This window comes from Sminthopsis crassicaudata, chromosome 2 (genome assembly GCF_048593235.1).
Source record: "Sminthopsis crassicaudata isolate SCR6 chromosome 2, ASM4859323v1, whole genome shotgun sequence".
Lineage (NCBI taxonomy): Eukaryota > Metazoa > Chordata > Mammalia > Dasyuromorphia > Dasyuridae > Sminthopsis > Sminthopsis crassicaudata.
The window spans coordinates 253750113-253772349 of NC_133618.1; the positions used below are offsets into that span (position 1 = coordinate 253750113).

Consider the following 22237-nt stretch of genomic DNA (forward strand, 5'->3'; position numbering starts at 1 on the left):
TAAAAAGTGCCCTGGATTAGGCGCTCCCCAGAGATCAGAGTTCTAGTTCTGCCTGGATCTTTGTGAAGAGGAAGAATGGTCAATGCAACTTCTAGGCATTCCTTTCTTGACTCGTGGCCTAGAGGAAAGAGTGTTGGCTTTGTTAGTCAGTATGCAAGTCAGAGGATGGAGATTCAAATCCTGCTTTTGACGCTTTATATGTGACATTTACTTTTTATAGAGAGTTTCCTCATCCATAAAATGAGGGTTCTATGTTGTTCCAGTTGTTTCAAATATTGTTCCAGATGACATTTGAGATATCTTGCAGATCTGTGATCCCCAGTTCTTTAAGGTTTAAGGCAGGTGCAACAGGATGGAACTTAATCCATCACGTAGTGAGTTTCTACCATTCTTCTGTTGGCAATCCCTCTGGTTGACTGTTTTGGACTCAGTCATTTCCTTTTCTCTGATAGTTGCAGAAAAACAAAGGTGGTACTGATAGAGCGTTAAGCATTCAGCTTGAGGTAGCTAGGTGGTACAGTGGTTAGAGTTCTGGGTCTGGAGTCAGAAACCTGAGATTCTTATTCAAATCATTTAACTTCTGTTTGCCTCAGCTGTGAAATGGGGATAAAAGAGCACCTAACTTCCAAGTTTGTGATGAGAATCAAATGAGATAATATTTGTATAGCACTCAACACAATTCCTTGCACATAATTGGCAGTATATAAATTCTATTAACATTATTTTTGTTAAAAAGAATATTATCTGAGTAAACTCCTCGGAGCTCAATTGTAAGCAAAGGGGGGGCAAATCTAGTAGAGTAGAATAGGCACTGGAATTGAAGCCAGAACACTTTGAGGCTTAGCTTTACTATTCACTGTATGACATTGAGTCAAGGGCACTTTGCCTTTTGGGAGCCTCCATTTCCTCATCTGCCAAGTGAGGGAGTTGGACTTGCTTTTCCTGAACCACCTTTCAGCTTGAGTATTCTGTGACTCTGCAGCATAAGGTCAGTCAATTAGTGAACAAGCAATTACTGAACATTTACTATTTACTAGGGACTTTGCTAATCATGGAAGACACACAAAAAGGAAAAGCACAGTCCCACTCTCAAGGAGCTTGCATGTTAATTTGGGAGGCAACATGAAAATAGCTATGCCCTATAACATATGTACGGTGTAAATCAAAGATAATCTAAGGGGGAAGGCTCTTGGAAAGGGAAAGAAGGACCCAGAAAAGTCCTTTTGCAAAAGGTAGAATTTCACCTGGATTTTGAATGAGCCCAGGGAATTCAGGAGACAAAGGTGAAGAGAGAAAGTATTCTGAGAAATAAATATTCAGGAAATGGAGTACTAATATGAATATGAGAAGAATAGCTAGGAGGTTAGCATAGCTGGATCATAAAGTATGTGGAGAGGAGTAATTTGTAGGAAAAAGGGAAAGGCAAGAAGGGATGATGTTGTAAAGGCTTTTATATGCCAAGTAGCATTTTAGATATAATAGGGAATTAGTAGATATTGAGTAGGAAGATGAATGATCAGATCTCCACTTTAGGAAAATCACTTTTTCAGCAAAATTAAGGATAAATGGGAGAGTGGGAGATAAGAAGCTATTGCAATAGGCTTAAGTATGAAGGGATAATGGCTTATAATAGGGTTAAAGAAAGTTAAAGTAGATGGTGTGTGAATACAGAGAAGGGGAGATGTTTAAGAGATGTTATGAAGGTAGAAATGACAATTTGTTGTTCACTTGTTTAAGTCTTGTCTGATTCTTTGTGACCCCATTGGGGATTTTCTTCTCAAAGATACTGGAGTAGCTTGCCATTTCTTTTTCTAAAAATGACAATACTTAATTTAAAATGACAGACAATTACATACGTGGGATGTGTGAATGGGGAGTAGAGAATGACATCAAGATTGTGAGCTCAGGTAACTGGGATGATATTGGTGCCCTGAACAGTAATTGGCAAGTAGAAAAAAATGCAGATTTTTTTAGAGATAAGACTATACATTCTGTTTTGTGCATATTAAGTTTTTAGTGCCTACAAGAGGACTAGTTTAGATGTCTAAGAGGCAATTAGTAAGGCTGGAGCTCAAGAAGTAGATTGAACTTGGGCCTATAGACCTGGGAATAATGTGCATAGAGAATAATTAAATCCATAAAAGCTGATGAAATTACTGAGCAAGACAGTATAGAGAGAGAAGAGAAGAGAGCCCAAGATAGAACCCTGGGGGAAATATCTCCTTGAGAATTTCAAGCATTTTCTGATCAAGATAATTTTGCTAAACTAAGCTCTGCCTTGTTAAATAATTCCTCATTTACAAAATCCATCAAATTATTGCTACACAACACACTACTGTGTTTGAGGCCATGTATTCAACATTGAGTGGAAAACAGAGATGGATAAGATGTGATGTTTTCTCTTATGAATCTCACAATCGAGTAGGGAAGATGAAACACATAAGCAAACTATTTTTCTGAATTTTTTCATCCTGTCCAAAATCATGTATACACCTTCCCCTCCTGCTTTTTGCCTGTTGCTCAAAGAACTGTAATCAATCAACATTACATTAGAACATTACTATTGCCTCTGTAGAAGGGAAGTCAAAGAAGTCCCTGTTTAACTTGTCATCCCTGAGTGAAAACATCCCTTATGAAAATATACCCTTTTTTGGCCACTACTCTTTTATATATGTAATCTCTTCCTGTTAGGAGATAAGCTCCTTTGAGGACAGGGACTGACTGTTTCTTCCCTCCTTCCTTTCCCCTTCACTCCTTCCTTTTTCTTTTCCTTCCTTTGCTTTTCTTTTTCTTTCTTTATAGATTTTCTTTAAAAAGCAGTGTTCAAGGAAGTTTATCAGGGAGGTACACAGTGCTCTCTCTGAAGGAGAGATTAATTAGGAAAAGAAAGTTGATAAGTGGCACAATGGATAGACTCCTGTACCTGAAGTCAGGAAGCTGAGTTCAAATCTGGCCTCAGACACTAACTAGCTAAGTGACCCTGGGCACAAGAAAATCCCAAATGGGATCATAAAGAGTCTTTTCCTCCGTTTCCACATCAATAAAATGAGCTAGAGAAGGAAATGGCAAACCATTCCAAATGGAGTGATGAAGGCTTGGGCATGACTAAAAATGATTCAGCAACATGGAAGAAGTGGGATTCTTAGGCACACCCAGAAACTTCATGCCCAGATTTTCTCTTTGTGAAGGAGTGAAGAATGCTGATGAGTCTGAGCTGATGCACCTGGCCTCCCTACCCCTGGATGTCACAGTTCACAATGTCCAGGATTTTCCTCTCCTTGCCAACCTGACCAACAGGCTCATCCGACTCCTTTGCTGGAAGATCCAAGAGAGAAGTCGGAGCAGGGACATAGGTGAGAGCATACATTTGTTGACAGCTTTTCCCATTGTCTAAGAAGTGATGGAGATGTGGAGATGTAGATGTGGTATCCGAGAGAGAGAGAGAGAGAGAGAGAGAGAGAGAGAGAGAGAGAGAGAGACAGAGAGAGACAGAGAGAGAGAGACAGAGAGAGACAGAGAGAGAGAGACAGAGAGAGAGAAAGAGAGAGAGACAGAGAGAGAGAAAGAGGGAGAAAGAGAGAGAGAAAGAGAGAGAGAAAGAGAGAGAGAAGAGAGAGAGAGAGAGAGAGAGAGAGAGAGAGAGAGAGAGAGAGAGAAAGAGAGAGAGAAAGAGAGAGAGAGAGAGAGAGAGAGAGAGAGAGAGAGAGAGAGAGAGAGAGAGAGAGAGAGAGAGAGAGAGAGAGAGAGAGAAGGGGAGAGGGAGAGGGGAAGGGGAAGGGGAAGAGGGAAGGGAAGGGGAAGAAGAAAGGGAAGAGGAAGAAAGGGAGAGGGAGAAAGAGTGAAGGAGAGGGAGGAGAGGAGAGGGAGGGAGAGAGAAGGAGGAGGGGGAGGGGGAAAAGAGGAGGAGGGGAAAAGGAGAGAGGGAGGGGGAGAGGGAGATTGTTCCATTGGGTGAAGGAGAAAATCTCTTTTTCTATCTTTTCTCCTACATACACAGTTCCTATTTCTAGAAATGACCTCCAGAGGGAGCTGAAGGAATTGTTAATGGAGAAACATTTTGGGGACCTTTTTTTTTCCCCTGTCTGTGGAAGGAATGAATGAATACCTTGAAGGGAGTTAGCCCACCCACTTTTCCTCCGTACACCCACAGGTGTGCCGGCTAATAGATGGCCCCACCCAAGCCCCTTGAATTTGATCGCATCGGAGGTGACAGCCACGGGGCTCCGCCTGGCCTGGACCCCTCCTCTGGAGCCTGCCAGGAAGTTCAGGATCGTGTATCATCCCTCCAGAGGTGGCACACCCAGGGAGGTAAGAGAAATCAGGTGACCATGAATAACAAAAATCTGTAAACAATTCAAAAGATTCATCTTGGTTTTTGGTTGAACCATTCACTCGTGGCAGAGGTCAAGTTCGCATTTTGCCTTCTTTTTTACCCCTCATTGGTGAAATGTCTGGTCAAAGGAGACATTGGTTAGGAAGGGAAACCAGGAATCAGGTTAATCAAATAACTAGATAAATATTCCTAATATTTGGTATAACTAGAGCTAGTCCTAAAATCCCAAAGTTTAGTTTCATTTGACCAACCCAATTTTGGCTTTAGATTGGCCCCATATCCCTACTAATAGAATAACTCCTAAATTTTGGCCTCTTGAGTCTTAATCTAGCTTCTCAAAAGTTGGAGTCTCAATGAGTTTTGAGTTCTGATTAATTGAAGTTTGTAATAGTAAAAATAATCACAGGGCATTCAAACTGTGAGGATGTTTAGAGATCTACTTCCAACTCCTCTTAAATTTATAAGTTGGGGCCCAGAGATACTAGATAAATTCAGGCTAAAATCCAGGTGATTTGGCACCTTGTACTTTTCAACTTTGGGAGGCCCTCTCCAATACCATTGTTGCCCTGGAGTAAAATTGCTTTGTCCCTACCTCTTTCCTTTACAGGTCACAGTGGAAGGGGCTACTTCATCCGTCCAGCTGCTGAATTTGACCTCCAATACAGAGTATTTGGTTACAGTGTTTCCTGTCTATAAGGATGGTGTTGGAGAGGGACTCCAGGACATTGTGACTACATGTAGGTCAGGAGTACTCGGTGGACAGGTCTTATCTTTGGCTTTAGTGAAGTTGATCCAGGGAGCTTTGAATGTTACGAAGCTCTTAGCTTCTCCAGGCTTTGGGAGATTGATTATAATGCCAGTAGTTATGAGGGGATCTATTCTAGAAGGCAAATAGAATGTGTTATCCAGAGGGAAGGACCTAGGTTTGGGGAGTGGGGGGCTTCTGCTGACTTGTTCTGTAACTCTGTACAAGACATGGCACTTTGCTGAGCTTCAGTTTGAAATATTATGATTGTGCAGATGGACCTCATTTCGTACAATAGAGACAATATCATGGCATAGTACAAAAAACATCAGACTCAGAGTCAGTAAACCTAGGTGTGGCTGTGGATGGATCCAGAATTCAGCCTTAGTTTTCTCATTTCTGTGCCATGTAAATAACGTTCATCACCATCTCCCCACCTTTTAGCACCATTCATCCCCTTTGTAAGATTGATTTCCATTCTGAGTTTTCTTAATGTGGGGTCCACTTCTGCTTCTCTCTGACACTGTGCTCTCCTTGGACAGTACCACTGTCTCCACCAAGTTCACTGACCATCTTCAGTGTGACCCACAGTAGTATCCACTTGACCTGGAAGCCCACAAATAAAGCTACCCAGTACCTGGTTCACTGCATTTCATCAACTTCCTCTAGAGAGCAAGAGGTAGAGGAGGAAGAGGAAGGTGGGAAAGAGGTATGTGCAAGCTTGTTCCCCAGAGTCTTCACCTGAATTGCTTGTTAGGATCCAGAGATCATCAACATAACCAGAGATTTTTCTAAACCAGCTTCTACAGGAGCATATTGTGGGAATAGACTTAGGCTTCTTTTTGTAAGAGTTGGGACTAGTCTAACCTGTTCTTTTTTTAAAAAAGGAAACTGAATGGGAAAGTTTGTTACTCAAAGTTACCCAAGTTAGTAGCAAATGATGGGGAAGATGGCAGCAGGGAAAGGCGGATTCCTGGGGTGAGGATGACGAATGTTCAGATTGATCAAAGCTTCCACCACAATAGCACATTGGGGTCTTGTGCTCCAGGTGAGAGTGGGGGATCCTGAGGTTCTGCTGGAAGGTCTGGCTCCTGGCACAGAATATAGCATTGCTGTGTATGCTCTCTTTGGGGAGGAAGTCAGTGAACCCCAGAGCATCCGAGTCAAGACCTGTGAGTGATTCCCTGATGATTCTTCTTTCATTCATCATTTTTTCTCCCTTTTTATTTGTCCTTTTAACATCACCTCCTCCAAACTTTGGACAGCTATCTGTCTTTTCTCCATCTTCTTCTTAATAGGCATTATCCTCTTACAAAAGGAGAACTGTCAAGGAGTCTTTCATAGCAAGGAGGGATCAAAACAAGATATTTCCTTTCAAATTTGTCTCCTCCTTGGTCAAATAATTCCCACAATCTAATATGACCCTAGCATGTTTACTTAAAAGACAAATTCAAAGATATATGTTAAAGAGCCCAAATTCTCACAGTCCCTAACTAAGTGCATGATGTTGAATTTATAGTGTCTTTGGATCTCCCCAAACATCTGAGCTTCTCTGAAGTCAGCCACAGCTCTGTTCGAGTTCATTGGGAGGCATCATCACGGGGGATACGCCTGTACCATGTATCCTATGTCTCCCTGGAAGGGAATCAAGCTGGGGAGGTAAGTGTGTAACAGGAGAACATGATCTCAGTAGTGATAGTGCAAGTCCCAGAGTGTCCCCTAGTACAACCCACAGGCCTCCTTGAATTTCTTTCCTCAGCTCTCCATGTCTCTGGAATGAGTTATGCTTTCTTTAATCTGGGTAAGTGACAGAATGACATCTTATTAGATGGTGGAATGAGAACCTTGGAGTAGGGGAATGGGAAGGAAAGCAATAGGAAACATTATAGAACAAGGGAAGAGATGAGAAGTTGCTGGTCGGTACCTTAGAAGCTGGGAAATTTTTTGGACTAAATGTCCTCATGTCCTAGAAATGTGACTTACTAGTTCTAAGCTCCTTGGTTTCCAGTTCCTTTTATGATCTTTTTATGATCATTCAAAGCTTTCACTCTTCATTCCCTTCATCCCTCTTTGACACACCCTCAAAGGAGACTGTATGCTTTTCCAGGGTTTATTAACAAGGAAATGGAATACATTCTGAAGTATCACCATGATGTTACATGTAATCAAGATACATGAAAAATATATTTAGATGTCTAGATAACTCCTAAGCTTATGAGTACTTTAGGTTCTTTCAAACCTCTCTGGGGTTCAGTCTCTATGGACTATCTTCTCAGGAAGATACTTTCATATGACTTATCCATTTCAACTGCTCTACAGTATTCCTAGGATAGTCTTTGCCATAGCTTGGCTCCACTCAACTTTTGGCTTTATTTGTTAATCCTATTTAAGCAGAATTTAATAAACTATACTAAGCCCATAACCAATGAGGAATCACTGCCCCTGCTTAACCTTGGCCAGTATAACTCTATGTATACCATAGAAAACTAGTTACAGTCTCCTATTAGTCAATGGGAGATGGGACAAGGAGTGAGTCATAATATGTGCCGGTATATTTTCAAGGGCTAAATATAGGGAAGGGCTTCAATTAACCTACAAAAGAAAAAAAGGCCCAAAGAGCAATAGAAACATACCGTGATAACTACAGACTTTGACCTGTGGACTTTTTTCACAGAGGAATAAAACAAGTTATGGAGTTGTAGTTTCAGCTGTTATAAACCACATCTTGTGAGCTTTTTTTTTTGGGGGGGGGGAAGGATGCCTGTGAACCTTGGGATATATTCTGTGGCTTGGACTCCTGGGGTTGACCTTACTTTTGGGATGAAGAGTAAATTACTGGTTCTCAGATGAGGTGAATTCCCTAGTTTCCCTGGGAGTTGGAATGACTGCTTATAACCCAGGATGCTATAGAATTCTTACCTTGCAGATAGATGTCTCCAGGAATGCCTCTTCTGTCAAGCTGGCCCCATTATCCTCCTCCACCTCATATATTGTCAGTGTTACAACAATCTACAGAGAGGGCGATTCCTCCACGCTCACTGGACGAGTGACCACACGTGAGTGAAGAGAACTCTGTAGTGATATCTTTCCAAGCTAAAGGATGAAGTAACTCCTTGATACGTTCCCATAGATAGTGCAAGGAAAAGAACATTGAACTTTGAATCAGGTGAACTGGGTTTATCTATCATTACATGGTTGTGTGATCACAGGTAAGTAATTTAATCTCTCTGTACCTCAAATTTCCTTCTATAAAATGAGATAATAAATGTTTACTCTGAAACTCCTTTATAAATAGAGTTCTCTATGGGCCCTGGGGAGAGAACATCCTTTGTGAGGATAGGATTACAGAATTGCAGGGCTCTAGATTCAGAGATGCTCAATAAATATTTACCAAATTGAAATGAAATACAGAAAACAGAAACAGAGCCTTAAGATTGTGGGACAAAATTCTAGAAAAACAAAGATAATTCCTAGGAGAAGACAGAGGAAAATAATGACATGAAGGATATAGATGGAAAAGTTGGACTCATAGATCTATATAAAACCCCTTTGGAGATGGAAGCCTATTTCTGTCTCCTACATCTCTACTGACTCAAGCTCTGTCTATCACGTGCAGCTTTTTCCCCAGGAGTCTAATAATGATCATGAAATCGGTGAATTACAAAGATTTCTGCCAGACCCTGGATTCCCAGGCCACTGTCATTTAAGAGCTGGAGTATGAGTTGGGGCCAGATGTCAGGGTACTGTTGAGCTCCCCAGCCATCTGCTCTGCACGTACTCACAGGCAGCTGGGAAGAGCGACAAGGAAGCACCAGTGGGCATTGGAATGGCAAAACTCAAGGTCGAGAATGTTTCTTCTTTTCCTGCCCTTTAGGAAAAGTCCCAGCCCCAAGTCACTTAAAAGTAACCGAACTGCCAGGGGATGATGTCCGGCTGGAGTGGGCTGCCGCAGCAGCTGTTGGTGTGGTGGTCTATCAGATCAAATGGATGCCCTTGGGTGAAGGAAAAGCTTATGAGGTATAAGTATAAGATGAGGGGTCTTGGTGGAGAGCATTATTTATGGGGAATAGAGTCGAAAAGATCTGTTTTACACAGGAGACACAACAGTTCCCCACCCCTGCCCCCAAACTCCCCTGTGACAGGAAGATCCACTGACCGAGAGGGAACTCTCTGGCGCTGGCCAGGCCCCTTCCTGAAGGCCGAGCTCTTGGGACAAATGTCTTTGAGAATAGCCTACTGCAGCTTCTTCCTCAGAGAAAGAGTCAATAAAGTAGCCACCATCTTTCCTGGGCCTAGACTAAATACACCAGGTTCTCTCAGAATACATAGCACCTTGCCCTCCTCAGAAGGAAGTCAGCCTTAAAAATCCAGAACCTAGCATCCAACACCTCTTCACTGGACTGATCTCCTCTGAAGAGACACACAACCCTAGTATCTGGGAGAATGTGGTCTCTATTCTGTATTTCCTCTTTTTCTCTCTTTACTGCAGATTTCGGTCCCAGGGAATCTAGGCACTGCCACTTTGCCTGGTCTAGGGAAGCATGCAGAATATGAGATCTCCATCTTAGCTTACTACAGAGATGGGGCCCGCAGTGACACAGTATCCCTCCGATATACTCCAAGTAAGTCATAAATTCTCCTTTTTGATCACTGAGGAGAGACTGCCCAATTTCCCTCTCTGCAAAATTATTACCTCTAAGGTCCCTCCCAGATCTAACATTCTGTGACTCCATGAATCAGGTGGGGGATAGGACATAAACACACGAGGGTTAAAGTAATATACATCTACTCACCCTTTTTCAAAAGCTCACTACCATTCTTGATACTTACTTGCCTCTTATTTTCCATGCACAATGGTACGGTGCATATATACTTGTATACAAAATACTATATACATACTAGTATATAAAAGAGGCGTGTTTGAAGCCAGCTCCATAAAGGCACGAAAGCCAGTTGTTAAATTTTCAGTGTGAGCATTTATACCTACAAAATGAGAAAATGATACAAATCAGGGTTTGATTGTTTTGTTATTTGTCCAGATTTAAGAAAGTGATGGAGAAAAGGTTAATAAGACAGATTAAACTTAAAAGTATATCATGAATGCATATTTTTTCAGAGAGTTGGTTGTTAAACATTTACCAGCACATCCCAGAATATACCCCCCGAGTAAATCAATACCATGATCATAATGTGATGATCCCTATTCTGCTATCCACTCCACTATAGTGGAGGGACATGGATGATATAATACCTAGGAGCATGCAATTTCCATCACACACTCTCTCTTGAAGATTGTATAGTAATGTAAACCAAATTGTCAGGGCATATATTTAACCATAAACTCTTTAAAAAAAAAGTATTCCTGACAAATGTTTAAGCATAATCTGCATTATTAACAATCAACAGAACAATGCATTTAGCCATGGTTTGTAGTGTTTACTAACTTTTGAGGTGGAAATTAATGCTGAAAATTAAACAGTGGGCTTTTGGAGCTGATCTGAGTTGGCTCCAGCACATCCTTAAATATAATAATTATTTCTATTGGACTTTGGGATAGTATATGTGACCTCCCCTGCTCCTCCCCATACCCTGCCTTCATCCCCAGTGACTCAGAGAGCAAATTGAATGTATTCCCTACACAGGCATAAGTTTGAAAAAGATGGCTTTGATATTTTCTAGATGTGGTGGGAAGAACAATCGGATATTAAAATTATGTCCTAGCTCATCCACTAATGAAATACTATCCATAAATCACAAAGCTTTGATTGCATTTTGGCTGAAAGTTTTATCATTTACTTACTGCTTGACCTTGACAAAAATTTCTCTGGGCTTCAGTTTCTTCTTCCATGAAATAAGAGGGTTTGTTTAGATGATCTCTAGGATCTCTTCTAGCTCTAAAGTCCATGCTTTTCACAGTTTAGGAAGCCAAAAGGCTAATCTGCTCTAGGGCATTTAATTTATAGCGTGACTTTGTCTAATGAATATGACTGATCTATGGTCAGATTTTCCACTTAACCTGAACAGCAGGTGAAGCTTTCTCTGAACATCTAAGTGCTTACTGACACAGGGCACTTAGGAAAATAAGAGGAATCGCTATGTCTGAAGATTGGTTCTCATTCACTGGAGATGGCATTAACATGCCACTTACCAAAAATCACACAAAGAGTTTGTCATAGAACTAAAATTAGCATCTAGGTCAACTCTGCCACTAATTTTTTGCCACTAATTAAATAAATTGTTTCTGAACCTCCATTTCCCTATTTGCAAAATGATTATCTCTAAGATCCCTCCCAGCTCTAACATTCTATGAATCTATGAGTCAGACTGTGGGGGACAGAACATAGACACATGAGGATTAAAGTAACATACATCTATTCACCTAGTTTCAAAATCTCACTACCATTCTTGATTCTTCCCTGCCTCTTATTTTCCATATATAATAAAATTTAAAAATAAAATCTAAAATAAAAAAATGTTGATTCTCTCCTACATCTGTTCCTGCTCAGATGACCATCACCTTAATTCAGTCCCTCATCACTTCTTGCTTGTATAATTGCTCTCCTAATTGGATTCCTAGAGATTAGATTCTTGAGATACCACAGAATACAGATTTATTCTCTGCTGCTTGTGCTAATTTTGACCTGACAATTAACACCAAGAAAACAGAGGTTCTCCACCAGCCAGTTCTGTGCCATCCATACAAGCAACCATCAGTTACAGCAAATGGTAAAATTTTGAATACTCTGGATAAGTTCATTTACCTTGGCAGTATACTTTCCAAGGAGGCACACATAAATAATTAGATTGAAACACATATTGTCAGAGCTAGAGCATTGCTTTGGAGCCTCTGAAGGAAAGTGTGGGAGAGAACAGGTATTAAGTTGCCTATCACCCTGAAGGTCTACAGAGCCATTGTGCCGACCTCATTGCTATATACCTGTGAAATCTAGACAGTCTACCAGTGCCATGCCAGGAAAATGAATTGCTTCCATTTGAATTGTCTTAGGAAGGTTCTGAAGATCAAATGGCAAGATAAGGTACTAGACATTGAGGTCTATCCTCAAGCTGAAATGACAACCATTCAAATTGCTGCAAAGAGCCCAACTCCAAGGGACTGGCCATGTTGTTCAAAGGCCAAACATATATTTACTTAAAAGACTATTTTACGGAGTCTTGGATAGTTTCATTCACTAAACAGTGTAGATTAAGTGCGCACATGGCAAGCACTCGCATGAAAGTCAGAAGAAGTAGCACAAGGGACACTTTTAAGGTCTTTCTGAAGAGCTTTGGAATTGAATATGAGACAGGGGAGATAGCCAGGCAGGATCACCCAGCATGCATGCCTCAACAAAGAAGGAAGACTCTATACTCTACAAACAAAGGAGAATTGCAGTAGCTCAAAAGAAATGTGAGATGCACAAATTTAGAATCATCTCTACTGCAAATGTTCACATGGACTATTTATTTGTATGCAACCTGTGGGGGAGAGCCTTATTCTGATCAGTCACAATCAGATATAATTTGGTTCTCTTCTAGCACAAAGGACAACAATCAGATTCCTGGTTTTTCTCTCTCCAATCCACTCTCCACCTACCTGTTGAAATCATCTTCCCAAACACAAGTCTGACCATGTCACTCTGCTCAAGAAGCTTTGGTGGCTCCTTTTTTGTCAAATACATATTTCTCTATTTGCCCCTTCACAGTTAGAGTAAAGGTAGGACTAGAGTTGGAATTAGACAGAATTAATTACTACCCAGTACTGCCCAGCCCTTCCTATCAAAAGTCTTGGATAGGTTCATTCACTAAACAGTGTGGATTAAGTGTGAGATCCTCTCAGGGGTTTTTGTATTGAGAAATAGAAAGTAGAAGAGGGAAGTACTTAATGAAAATGAGGGAATAATGGAAATAGTGCTCATTATAAATCCTTCATGCAACTGATACTGAGTGAAACCAGCAGAACTAAGAGAACATTAAATATAAAACAGCAAGATTATCTGATGATCAACTATGATGGCTTTGACTTTTCTCCGTAATGTGGTGATTCAAGACAATTCTAGTAGATTTGGGATGGAAACTGTCATCCACATTCAGACAAAGGACTACAGAGACTGACTGCAGATTGAAGCATTTTTACCTGTTTTGTTTGTTTGCTTTTTCTGTCTTGCAATTTTTCTTCTTTTATCTGTTTTTTTTTCTTGCACAACACGACAGATGTAGAAATACTTTTAGAAGGATTTTACATATTTAACCTATGTCTGACTGCTTGCTGTATTAGGGAGGGGGGAGAAAAATTGGAACACAAAGTTCTGAAGAAAAAAAATTTTCATGTACTTTGCCAAAGCAGCTTTCTCAACTCAACATTCCATCTCTGACCTCCCTGTCTAGAATGGACTCCCGTCTTTTTCACCTTCACTCCTGGGAATCCTTAACTCCCTTCAATGCTCAGCTCATGTGTCATCTCTATAGGAGGTCTTCCTTGATCCTCATAATTGTTAATACTTTCTCCTTCTACCTCTCCCTCAATTCGTCATGAATATATTAATCAGGCAGCATAATGTAGTGATTACAGAGCTGGCCTCAAACTGGGAAGACCAGTGTTCCGAGTCTTTCTCTGACACATACTGGCTCTGGGAAAGACAATTAACCTCTGTGCTCCAGGAAACTTTGTAGGTAGAATATAAATTGCATAGGAAATATAGACCTGAATGCTATCATCTGGGAATTAATGTATCAAAAAAAAATAACAAGTTAAGTCCCTATACCAGTTTTATTTTCTCTCTTATTATATCTACCAATAAAATTTAAGTTCCCTGAAGGCAGGAACTAGTTTATTTTTATCTGATGCCCAGGTGCTTAGCACAATGCCATCTGTACACATGCTAAGTGCTTAATAAATGCTTGTGGCATTTTATATGTCACAATAACAAACGATTAAATGAAGGAACAATCATAATGGGTGGGAATAGTCAGGGGAGGACTCATGAAGAGGTGACTTGAGTTAAGCCTTGGTTTGTGGGATGGCAACAGACATGGAGAAGAGCATTCTAGTGGAAGGAACTGCATGAACAAAAAAGTACAAAAGCAGAAAGATGTCGAAGGGTTGCCTTAGATAGATAGATTCTTAAATCAAGGTATACCAGCTTTCTATCTCCCTCCAGCCCCTACTGTCCTACTTCCAATGTAGTCCACATCCCACTGTCCCTTGCTCTTTTTACAAGACATGGAATATGCCCATGTCCCTTAGTGACCTTTGCTGTCTCTAGGTAGCCCCAACCTCCCTTTCCAAGGTACTGTGTGTTCTCTGCCACAGTGAGCAGGAATCCGCCCTTGAACCTTGTGCTAGCCTCAGAGACCCCCAGCAGCCTTCGGATCCTCTGGACACCCCCCAATGACAACGTTCTGCACTACAGACTCACCTATGCCCTGGCTTCTGGCTCTGGCCCTGAGAAAACCGTAAGTCTGAAGCTGAATTGAGGAATATTCATTCAACTGAGGTACCATTAAAGGGACCATTTTATTACACTTTATAGAGGCTATCCTGTATAGTGAGTCCTTACATCCAGATAGTTGTGATTTAGTATGGGATGGGGAGAGATGTGGCAAGAAATGGGGATACTGCCCCATCTTTGAGCTAGTCTGTGGAAGGAGAAACAGTCCTGCCCTTGGGGATTGGGGCTGAGAAAATAGTTCTAATTCTGTCCTGGTGGGGCAGAGCAGGGATTAGTTTGAGGAAGAAAACATAGTTCTACCTTTAGGAGTCCTTAATCTGAGGGAGAAAGTACAAAACCGAATAAAGCAATATATCAGTTAGTAATGATGCACAGAATGGAGACAAACGTGTCCTTGGTCAGATGACAAAAATCCTTTTTGCTGATCCCGGTAGATAATCATTCCTGGCCCAGAGAACCACGTGACACTTCCTCTCCTGCTCCCTGGCACCAAGTACAAGGTTATGGTTTCAGCTGTCTACAGTCTGGGTGAGAGCAATGTCGTCTCTGCCATAGGAAGGACTGGTGAGTGCACTAACCTTATCCCTATTTCCAGGTGCAGCCATCAGTGGCTGATCCTTGGCATTGCACTGGAACAGTACTTTTAACTTCTTTCCAACTTCAGATCTCATCTCATCTTCCCAACAGTCCTATGAAGTGGGGCAGGGCAGGAATTATTATTCCATGTTAGAAATCAAGGCTTCAAAATAGTAAATGACTTTCCTTTGGTCACATAGCTGGGATGATCACATCTATCAGGAGGTAGGCCTGATTTCTTGGCTTTGGAGCCTGGGGCCCTCTCTATTATTTTTATTAATTTCAATTAAGTTTGTCTTTAGGATATTCTATTTTCTCTTGCTGAAAAATTTCTTGCCCTTTATTGTCTCCTTCAGGACTTACACTGTCCTCATCCTGCCAGAGCCCTTCCAGTGAGGGAGGAAAAACTTTGATAATCTCATGGTATGGAAGACTGAATAGAGTTTCTTTTTAAGGGTGTTTTCATTTTAAAAGGGAAACTAGGAGAACTTTACCATAAAGAATGAATGCTATGAAAGGCCAGAGAAGAAAGATTTATTAGGTATATGTGTAGGAAGGAGGGCCTTATTATTATTTTTCTTCAGTCTTTTCAGTCATGTCCAACTCTTCATGTCCCCATTTGGGGTTTTCTTGGCAAAGATATTGGAATGGTTTGTCATTTTGCTCATTTACAGATAAGAAAATTGAGGCAAAAATGGTCAAAAGTGACTTTCCCAGAGATAATTTGTGGGGAGAGGCACTTGCAACTGGGGAATCTAGAAAGACTTCATGTGGAAGATGATGTTTAAGTTAAACTTTGAAGAAAACTAGAGATTCTAATAAACACACACACACACAAAAAGAGAGTGCATAGAGTGTGGCGTACAAATAATAGTAGTAATGGTGTTAAGCGTAAACAAACAGAATACGTTTTTGTATTTCTATTTTTTATAATAAATAGATTTTTATTTTTTCCAAATACATGCAAAAATAGTTTTCAACATTCACCTTTGCAAAACCTTGTATTGCAATTTTTCTCCTTCCCTCCCCCTCCTCCTCCTTTCTAGACAGCAAGCAATCCAATACAGGTTAAACATGTGCAAGAATAAAAAGAATTAAAAAAGAAAAGGAAAAAAAATTGACCTGCTCAGGGTCACACAGCTAAATAAGTTTCAAAGGCCAGATTTTAAACTTAGGTCCTCCTGATTGCAGGCCCAGTGCTCTATCCACTAAGCTACTTGACTGCCCTTACTAGTGCCCCCATATTAATTCAACAAATATTCATTAAATACTATCTTATTTGTTAATCACTGTTCTAACAAAGAAAGGCAAAATAGTCCTCTTTCTTAAGATGCTGAAAATCTAATGGAAAAGATAACATGTAAAATTATGTTCAAATAAAATATATACAGGATAAATTAAGAGGTAATTTTAGAGAAGAAATACTATGATAAAAAGGGGGGAGGGTTGGAAATCTTGCAAATGCTTAGATTTTAGCAGAGAATTGAAGGAAGTCAGGGAAACCAGGAGGCTATAAGAAATTCTAGGCATGGAGGACAGTCAGTGAAAATTCATTAGCCTGGAAATGGAGTGATTTGGGGGGAGAGAACAGCAAGGAAACCAATGTTACTGGATTTCAGAGTACTTGGAGAGGAGTAAGGTATAATCTTATGCTAGGTAGCTAGGGACCAGGTTATAAAGGGCTTTAAAAGCCAAATAGAGAATTCTATATTTGATTCTGGAGGTCATAAAAGGTCCCTGTTGAATAGAGGGGTGACATGATCAGATGTACTTTTAGAAACATCACTTTGATAAATGAGTGGAGAATAGAGGGGGAAAGAGAGTGAAGAAGCAAGGGGACCAACCAGCAGGTTATTGCAAAGTCTAAGATAGAGGGGTTGAGAGCCCAGGCCAGGGTGGGGCAGTCAGTATTAGGGAGAAAGCGGATTTTATTACTGTATGCAGATAGTCATCTAGTTAAGCTCTATCTGAGCTAGCCAGCTTCTCATCTTTTTTTCTGTAATAGCTCATGAGCCAGCTCTCTGTGTTCTCTGATTAATTTTTACCTCCATCTGATAATCTGTTTTGGATGAACTCCAGCTTGTCAATGTCCCATTTTGCTGTGAAGACCAGTGTAATTATATTGACCAAGATTGGTCCCAAAGAAGAGATGAGAAAAGCATACTTCCTTCTTTTTATTTTTAGAAGTGGAGAATTATACATGTGTAACATTGCATGTACTGTCACATATACTGGTATTATGTTGGATAATTTTGCTAAATTGTTTTTTTTAATCTTTCTTTTTAAACATTTGTTATAAGATAACTTGATGGATATAAGTGAGGGAAATGCTATGTTTAGAGATGAAAATGGCATAAAAGCTATCAATACCAATATCTTAATGTAAAATATAAACATAATGACCAGTACAGGGGATAAAAGAGCTAACATTCCCTTATTCTGAACTATAGTGGAAGAAATAATGTATCAGTCTGGATAACTGAGGTGGCATTTTAAATATCAAAGTCCCCTGGAAACTGATCCTTACCTTTCCTTACTCTGATTTTCTCATCTAAATATTATTTTCCTTAAAACAAACAAACAAAAACTCATTTTATTGATGTCTTTTCTCTTTGCATCAGTTATTTCTATTCTTTCTTACACTCTGTTGATAATGTCATTTTCAGTAGTTCAGTACGGTCAGATTCTTTGTGACCCTATAGACTATACTTTGCCATTGGGGTTTTCTTGACAAAAATACTGGAGTGGTTTGCCATTTCCTTCTCCAGTGAATTAAGGCAAAAAAAGTTAAGTGACTTGTCCAAGATTACTGTTTAAGATTGAAATCAGGTTTGCCCAGTGCTTTATTCCTTGAGTCAGTTAGCCACATTCAAGGAAAACAGAAGTTAAATGGCTTGCCCAGACTCTCCTTATGAGAAAAAAATGAATTATGGAAAAAATATGATGCAGTGCTTGTAAACTATGTATACAATATTCAATGCTAGTGGTCCCCTGGCACGAGTAGATAAGCACATTTTATTATCTGTTCTGTAGTATCTCCATTGATTTTTTGATCACCCAATCTAACTTCCTTCTAGGGATCTTTTCATTTAGATTGTTATCATTATAGAGATTATTCTCTTGGTTTTCTTTATTTTACAATACATCATTTCCTACAACATATTCATCTGATTTTCTTACTTTTTCCACTTCTTACAGTACAAAAAATTTTATTACATTCACATACCATAGATTTTTAAAAGCTATTTCCTAATCAATAGGCACATATTTTGTTTATAAACATTTTCCAGAAGCCAGACACTGGCAGTTAGAGATCTCATTTTATAGAAGTAGCTGTTTGCTGTGCCCAAATTACCAGATGCTGCAGATATAGCAACCACAGTTCATAAGATAACTATAAGGTCCTGAATGTTGATTATATCGGTAGCTGTGAAAGTTACTGAGGAAATTGAATCTGCAAATAATCCTTAACTTTTTAGGGTAGTTTTCCTGGTCCCCAGTTCTGCCAAGTTCAGTGTCTGGAGAATTAAAAAGCACTAGCTAACACTTGCAGCAAATCTAGTTGGCCCTTTTTGGCTTTCTTCATATACTTTTACAATTTCAGAGTTGAAAGAGTCCTTAGATGTCAATCTAGTTCACCTTCCTATCACATGCCAGGATTGCCTCAGCATCTCTGATAAGTTGACATTCAGGCTCAGCTTGAACACACAGAAAGATGGCAAACATATTGCTTAATGACATAGCCCAATCCTGGTTACCTAGCTCTGTTCCGTGGGAACTTCTTCTAGATATTGAGCCAAATATTGTCTCACTAACACTTTCACTCTCTCCTTTGAAGCCAAGCGGATCAAGTTTAATCCCTTTTTCTCTTGCCATTCATTTACATATTTGTGAGTCATTTACATATTTGGAGTTAGTGACCAAATCTCTCCTGAGTCTTTTTTAGGTTAAATTCCTCTAGTTCCCTTACCCATTTCTTAAAAGATGCAGCATCCAGTCCCATCTCCATTCTGGTTGCTCTTTTTCAGATACTCTCCAATTTGTCAGTGATCCTCTTAAAATGTAATACTTATAACTGAGCCCAATATACCAGATTTGCTCTGACTTGGGACAGTATTTTTTTTTCCAGTTTGTGAAGGACTTTATTTTTTAATGTCATAATTATAATTTCAAAAATAATAACTTTTTATTTTTCAAAATATATACAAAGTTAGTTTTCAGCACTCACTTCTGCAAAACCTTGTGCCCCAATTTTTCTCCCTATCTCCAAATCTCTCCTCTCTCCTAGGCAACAAGAAATTCAATATAGCTTAAAAATGTGCAATTTTTCTAAACCTATTTCCACATTTATAATGCTGTACAAGAAAAAAACCAATGGGGGAAAAATGAGAAAAAAACAAGCAAAAAAACAGCAGTAACAACAAAAAAGGTGAAAATACTATGTTGTGTGTAGTCTTCTCTTTGAACGCAAATGGCTCTCTCCATCACAAGACTATTGGAATTGTACTGAATCACTTCATTGTGGAAAAGAGCCAAGTCCATCACAATTAATCATTACATAATCTTGTTACCATTGTATACAATGTTCTCTTGGTTCTACTCACTTTACTTAGCATCAGTTCATGTAAGTCTCTCCACGTCTTTCTGAAATTATCCTGCTGATTATTTCTTATGGAACAATAATATTTCATATACATAACTTATTCAGCCATCCCCCAACTGATGGTCATTCACTTAATTTCTAGTTCCTTGACGCAATAAAAAGGGTTGCTACAAACATTTTTGCACATGGAGTAATTTTCCTTTTTTATGATCTCTTTGGGATGCAGACACAGCAGAGTCACTGAAGAATCAAAGGGTATGCACAGTTTTATAGCCCTTTGGGCATAGAGGAATTTTAAAATAATTCTAAATGTTAAATTCCTACCAAACAACATGGTAGCCTTACCTGTAGATGGAAAAGGCAACTGTTATGAGATTGAATTTAAGGGATTGATATGCTCTCACACTTCCAAAGAAATTCTGTCCTGAAATTGTTTTAACATACCTTAGTTTCCACAATGAGAGATGAGGCTCAGAATGTGGATAGGGAGTAGGCTGACTCCAGCTCATTCGTACATGTGACTGAGATTGACCACAGGTTCAGGTGTGGGTTTTAAATTTCAGAGGTGTCCAATAATTAATTGGTCTGTATTGTGAGATTTTGCCATCACTCAAAGTATTTTGAGCAGAGGCTGGATCTGCACACAAGGAGGAGGTTGTGGAAGTATATGGAAGGAGTGTGGAGAAGGTATTTAACATGTCTGTGGCCTTAATATCATTATTCCTCCCTTTAAAGTGAGGGAGTTGGGTCAGCTTATTTCTAAGGTTCCTTCTAACTAGATTAAGTTTAAGGTTCTTTCTATATTTCTGTAGTTTCCAATTGTATTTTGAGACTAAGATTAAATTAGGTATGAGTATTGTTTCTTCCCTTTTTTGAATGCAAACAGGTAGATGATTTCATTTTCACCCAAGTGGTTTTCTCTGTCTCTTTGCAATCCTACTCTTTCTTTGTTTCCAGAAGAATGGATTTTGATTATTCCAATAAATGAACTTGGAAGATTCATTTATTGGATAAAGTCTGTAAAAGTTGACAGCTCTCATTTGTGTGGAGAAGAGGATCAGGGATAGAAATAATCCCCAAATGACTAACATTTAATTTTAGAAACCTGAAATATGCTCAGGATAGAACACTCTTCTGGGCAGATATACTCAGGCTCTCAATGATTAGATCAATACTGGGAACAATGGCCTTGAACCAGCTGGTTAGTAGAGGAAGAAAAACCTGTAGGCAGTTTCCTATTTGTAGATAACTGAGACTGATGTATATAAAGTGAATGAGTTTCATTTCAGAAAAAAATCCTAACTACTTTAAGGGATTTTTAGACATATATTCTGGCTCTAATATTTGCTATGTACCTATAAGAAAATTATTAAATCTCTCTAATATTCAGTTTTTCCTCTCTAAAATAATGAGTTACATATACATATGAAATTGGTATTTCTCCACTACACACCTGTCAGATTGACTAGAATGACAGGGAAAGGTATTGCAGAATGTTGGAGGGGATGTGGGAAAACAGGGACACTGATACATTGTTGGTGGAATTGCGAATACCTCCAGCCATTCTGAAGAGCAATTTGGAACTATGCTCAAAAAGTTATCAAACTGTGCATACATACCCTTTGACCCAGCATTGCATGCTATTGGGCTTATATCCCAAAGAGATCTTAAAGAAGGGAAAGGGACCTGTATGTGCAAGAATGTTTGTGGCAGCCCTTTTTGTAGTGGCCAGAAAGTGGAAACTATGTGAATGCCCATCAATTGGAGAATGGCTGAATAATTTGAGGTACATGAATATTATGGAATATTATTGTTCTGTAAGAAATGACCAGCAGGATGATTTCAGAAAGGCCTGGAGAGACTTACATGAACTGATGCTGAGTGAAATGAGCAGGACCAGGACATCATTATATACTTCAACAACAATACTGTATGATAGATCAATTCTGATGGACGAGGCTCTCTTCAATGAGATGAACCAAATCAGCTCCAATAGAGCAGTGATGAACTGAACCAGCTACACCCAGCGAAAGAACTCTGGGAGATGACTATGAACCACTACACAGAATTTCCAATCACTCTATTTTTGTCCGCCTGCATTTTGGATTTCCTTCCCAGGCTAATTGTACACCATTTCAAAGTCTGATTCTTTTTGTTCAGCAAAACAACTGTTTGGTCATGTATACATAGATTGTATTTCATTTATACTCTAATATATTTAACATGTATTGGTCGACCTGCCATTGGGGGTGGGGGGGAGGAGGGGAAAAATTGGAACAAAGGATTTGGCAATTGTCAATGTTGTAAAATTACCCATGCAAATATCTGGTAAATAAAAACTATTTTTAAAAAAAAGAAATTGGTATTTCTGAAATTTTACAAATATAAGTTCCAAAATACTGTCCCTAGACCCCCCCTGACAATTCTAGGGCTGAAACACCTGATGGATTTAATTTGCTTCTTTAAATTCCTCTTCTCTTTACCTTTTAGCGGCTTGCCCGGGTCTTCATGCCAACAGCTCTCTACCAGGT

At 39.5% G+C, this 22237-nt stretch overlaps 1 protein-coding gene across 1 annotated transcript in view; it reads left to right on the forward strand.

The window, feature by feature from the left end:
• COL20A1 (collagen type XX alpha 1 chain) overlaps window positions 1-22237 on the forward strand; it is an 88104-nt gene that overhangs the window by 20011 nt on the left and 45856 nt on the right. Inside the window, exons 9-20 of the mRNA XM_074288832.1 lie at window positions 3189-3353; window positions 4151-4308; window positions 4941-5070; window positions 5621-5787; window positions 6127-6250; window positions 6598-6737; window positions 8005-8134; window positions 8953-9095; window positions 9568-9700; window positions 14389-14531; window positions 14962-15091; window positions 22197-22235. Coding sequence (XP_074144933.1) covers window positions 3189-3353; window positions 4151-4308; window positions 4941-5070; window positions 5621-5787; window positions 6127-6250; window positions 6598-6737; window positions 8005-8134; window positions 8953-9095; window positions 9568-9700; window positions 14389-14531; window positions 14962-15091; window positions 22197-22235 — 1602 coding nt within the window. The remainder of the gene's footprint in view (window positions 1-3188; window positions 3354-4150; window positions 4309-4940; window positions 5071-5620; window positions 5788-6126; window positions 6251-6597; window positions 6738-8004; window positions 8135-8952; window positions 9096-9567; window positions 9701-14388; window positions 14532-14961; window positions 15092-22196; window positions 22236-22237) is intronic.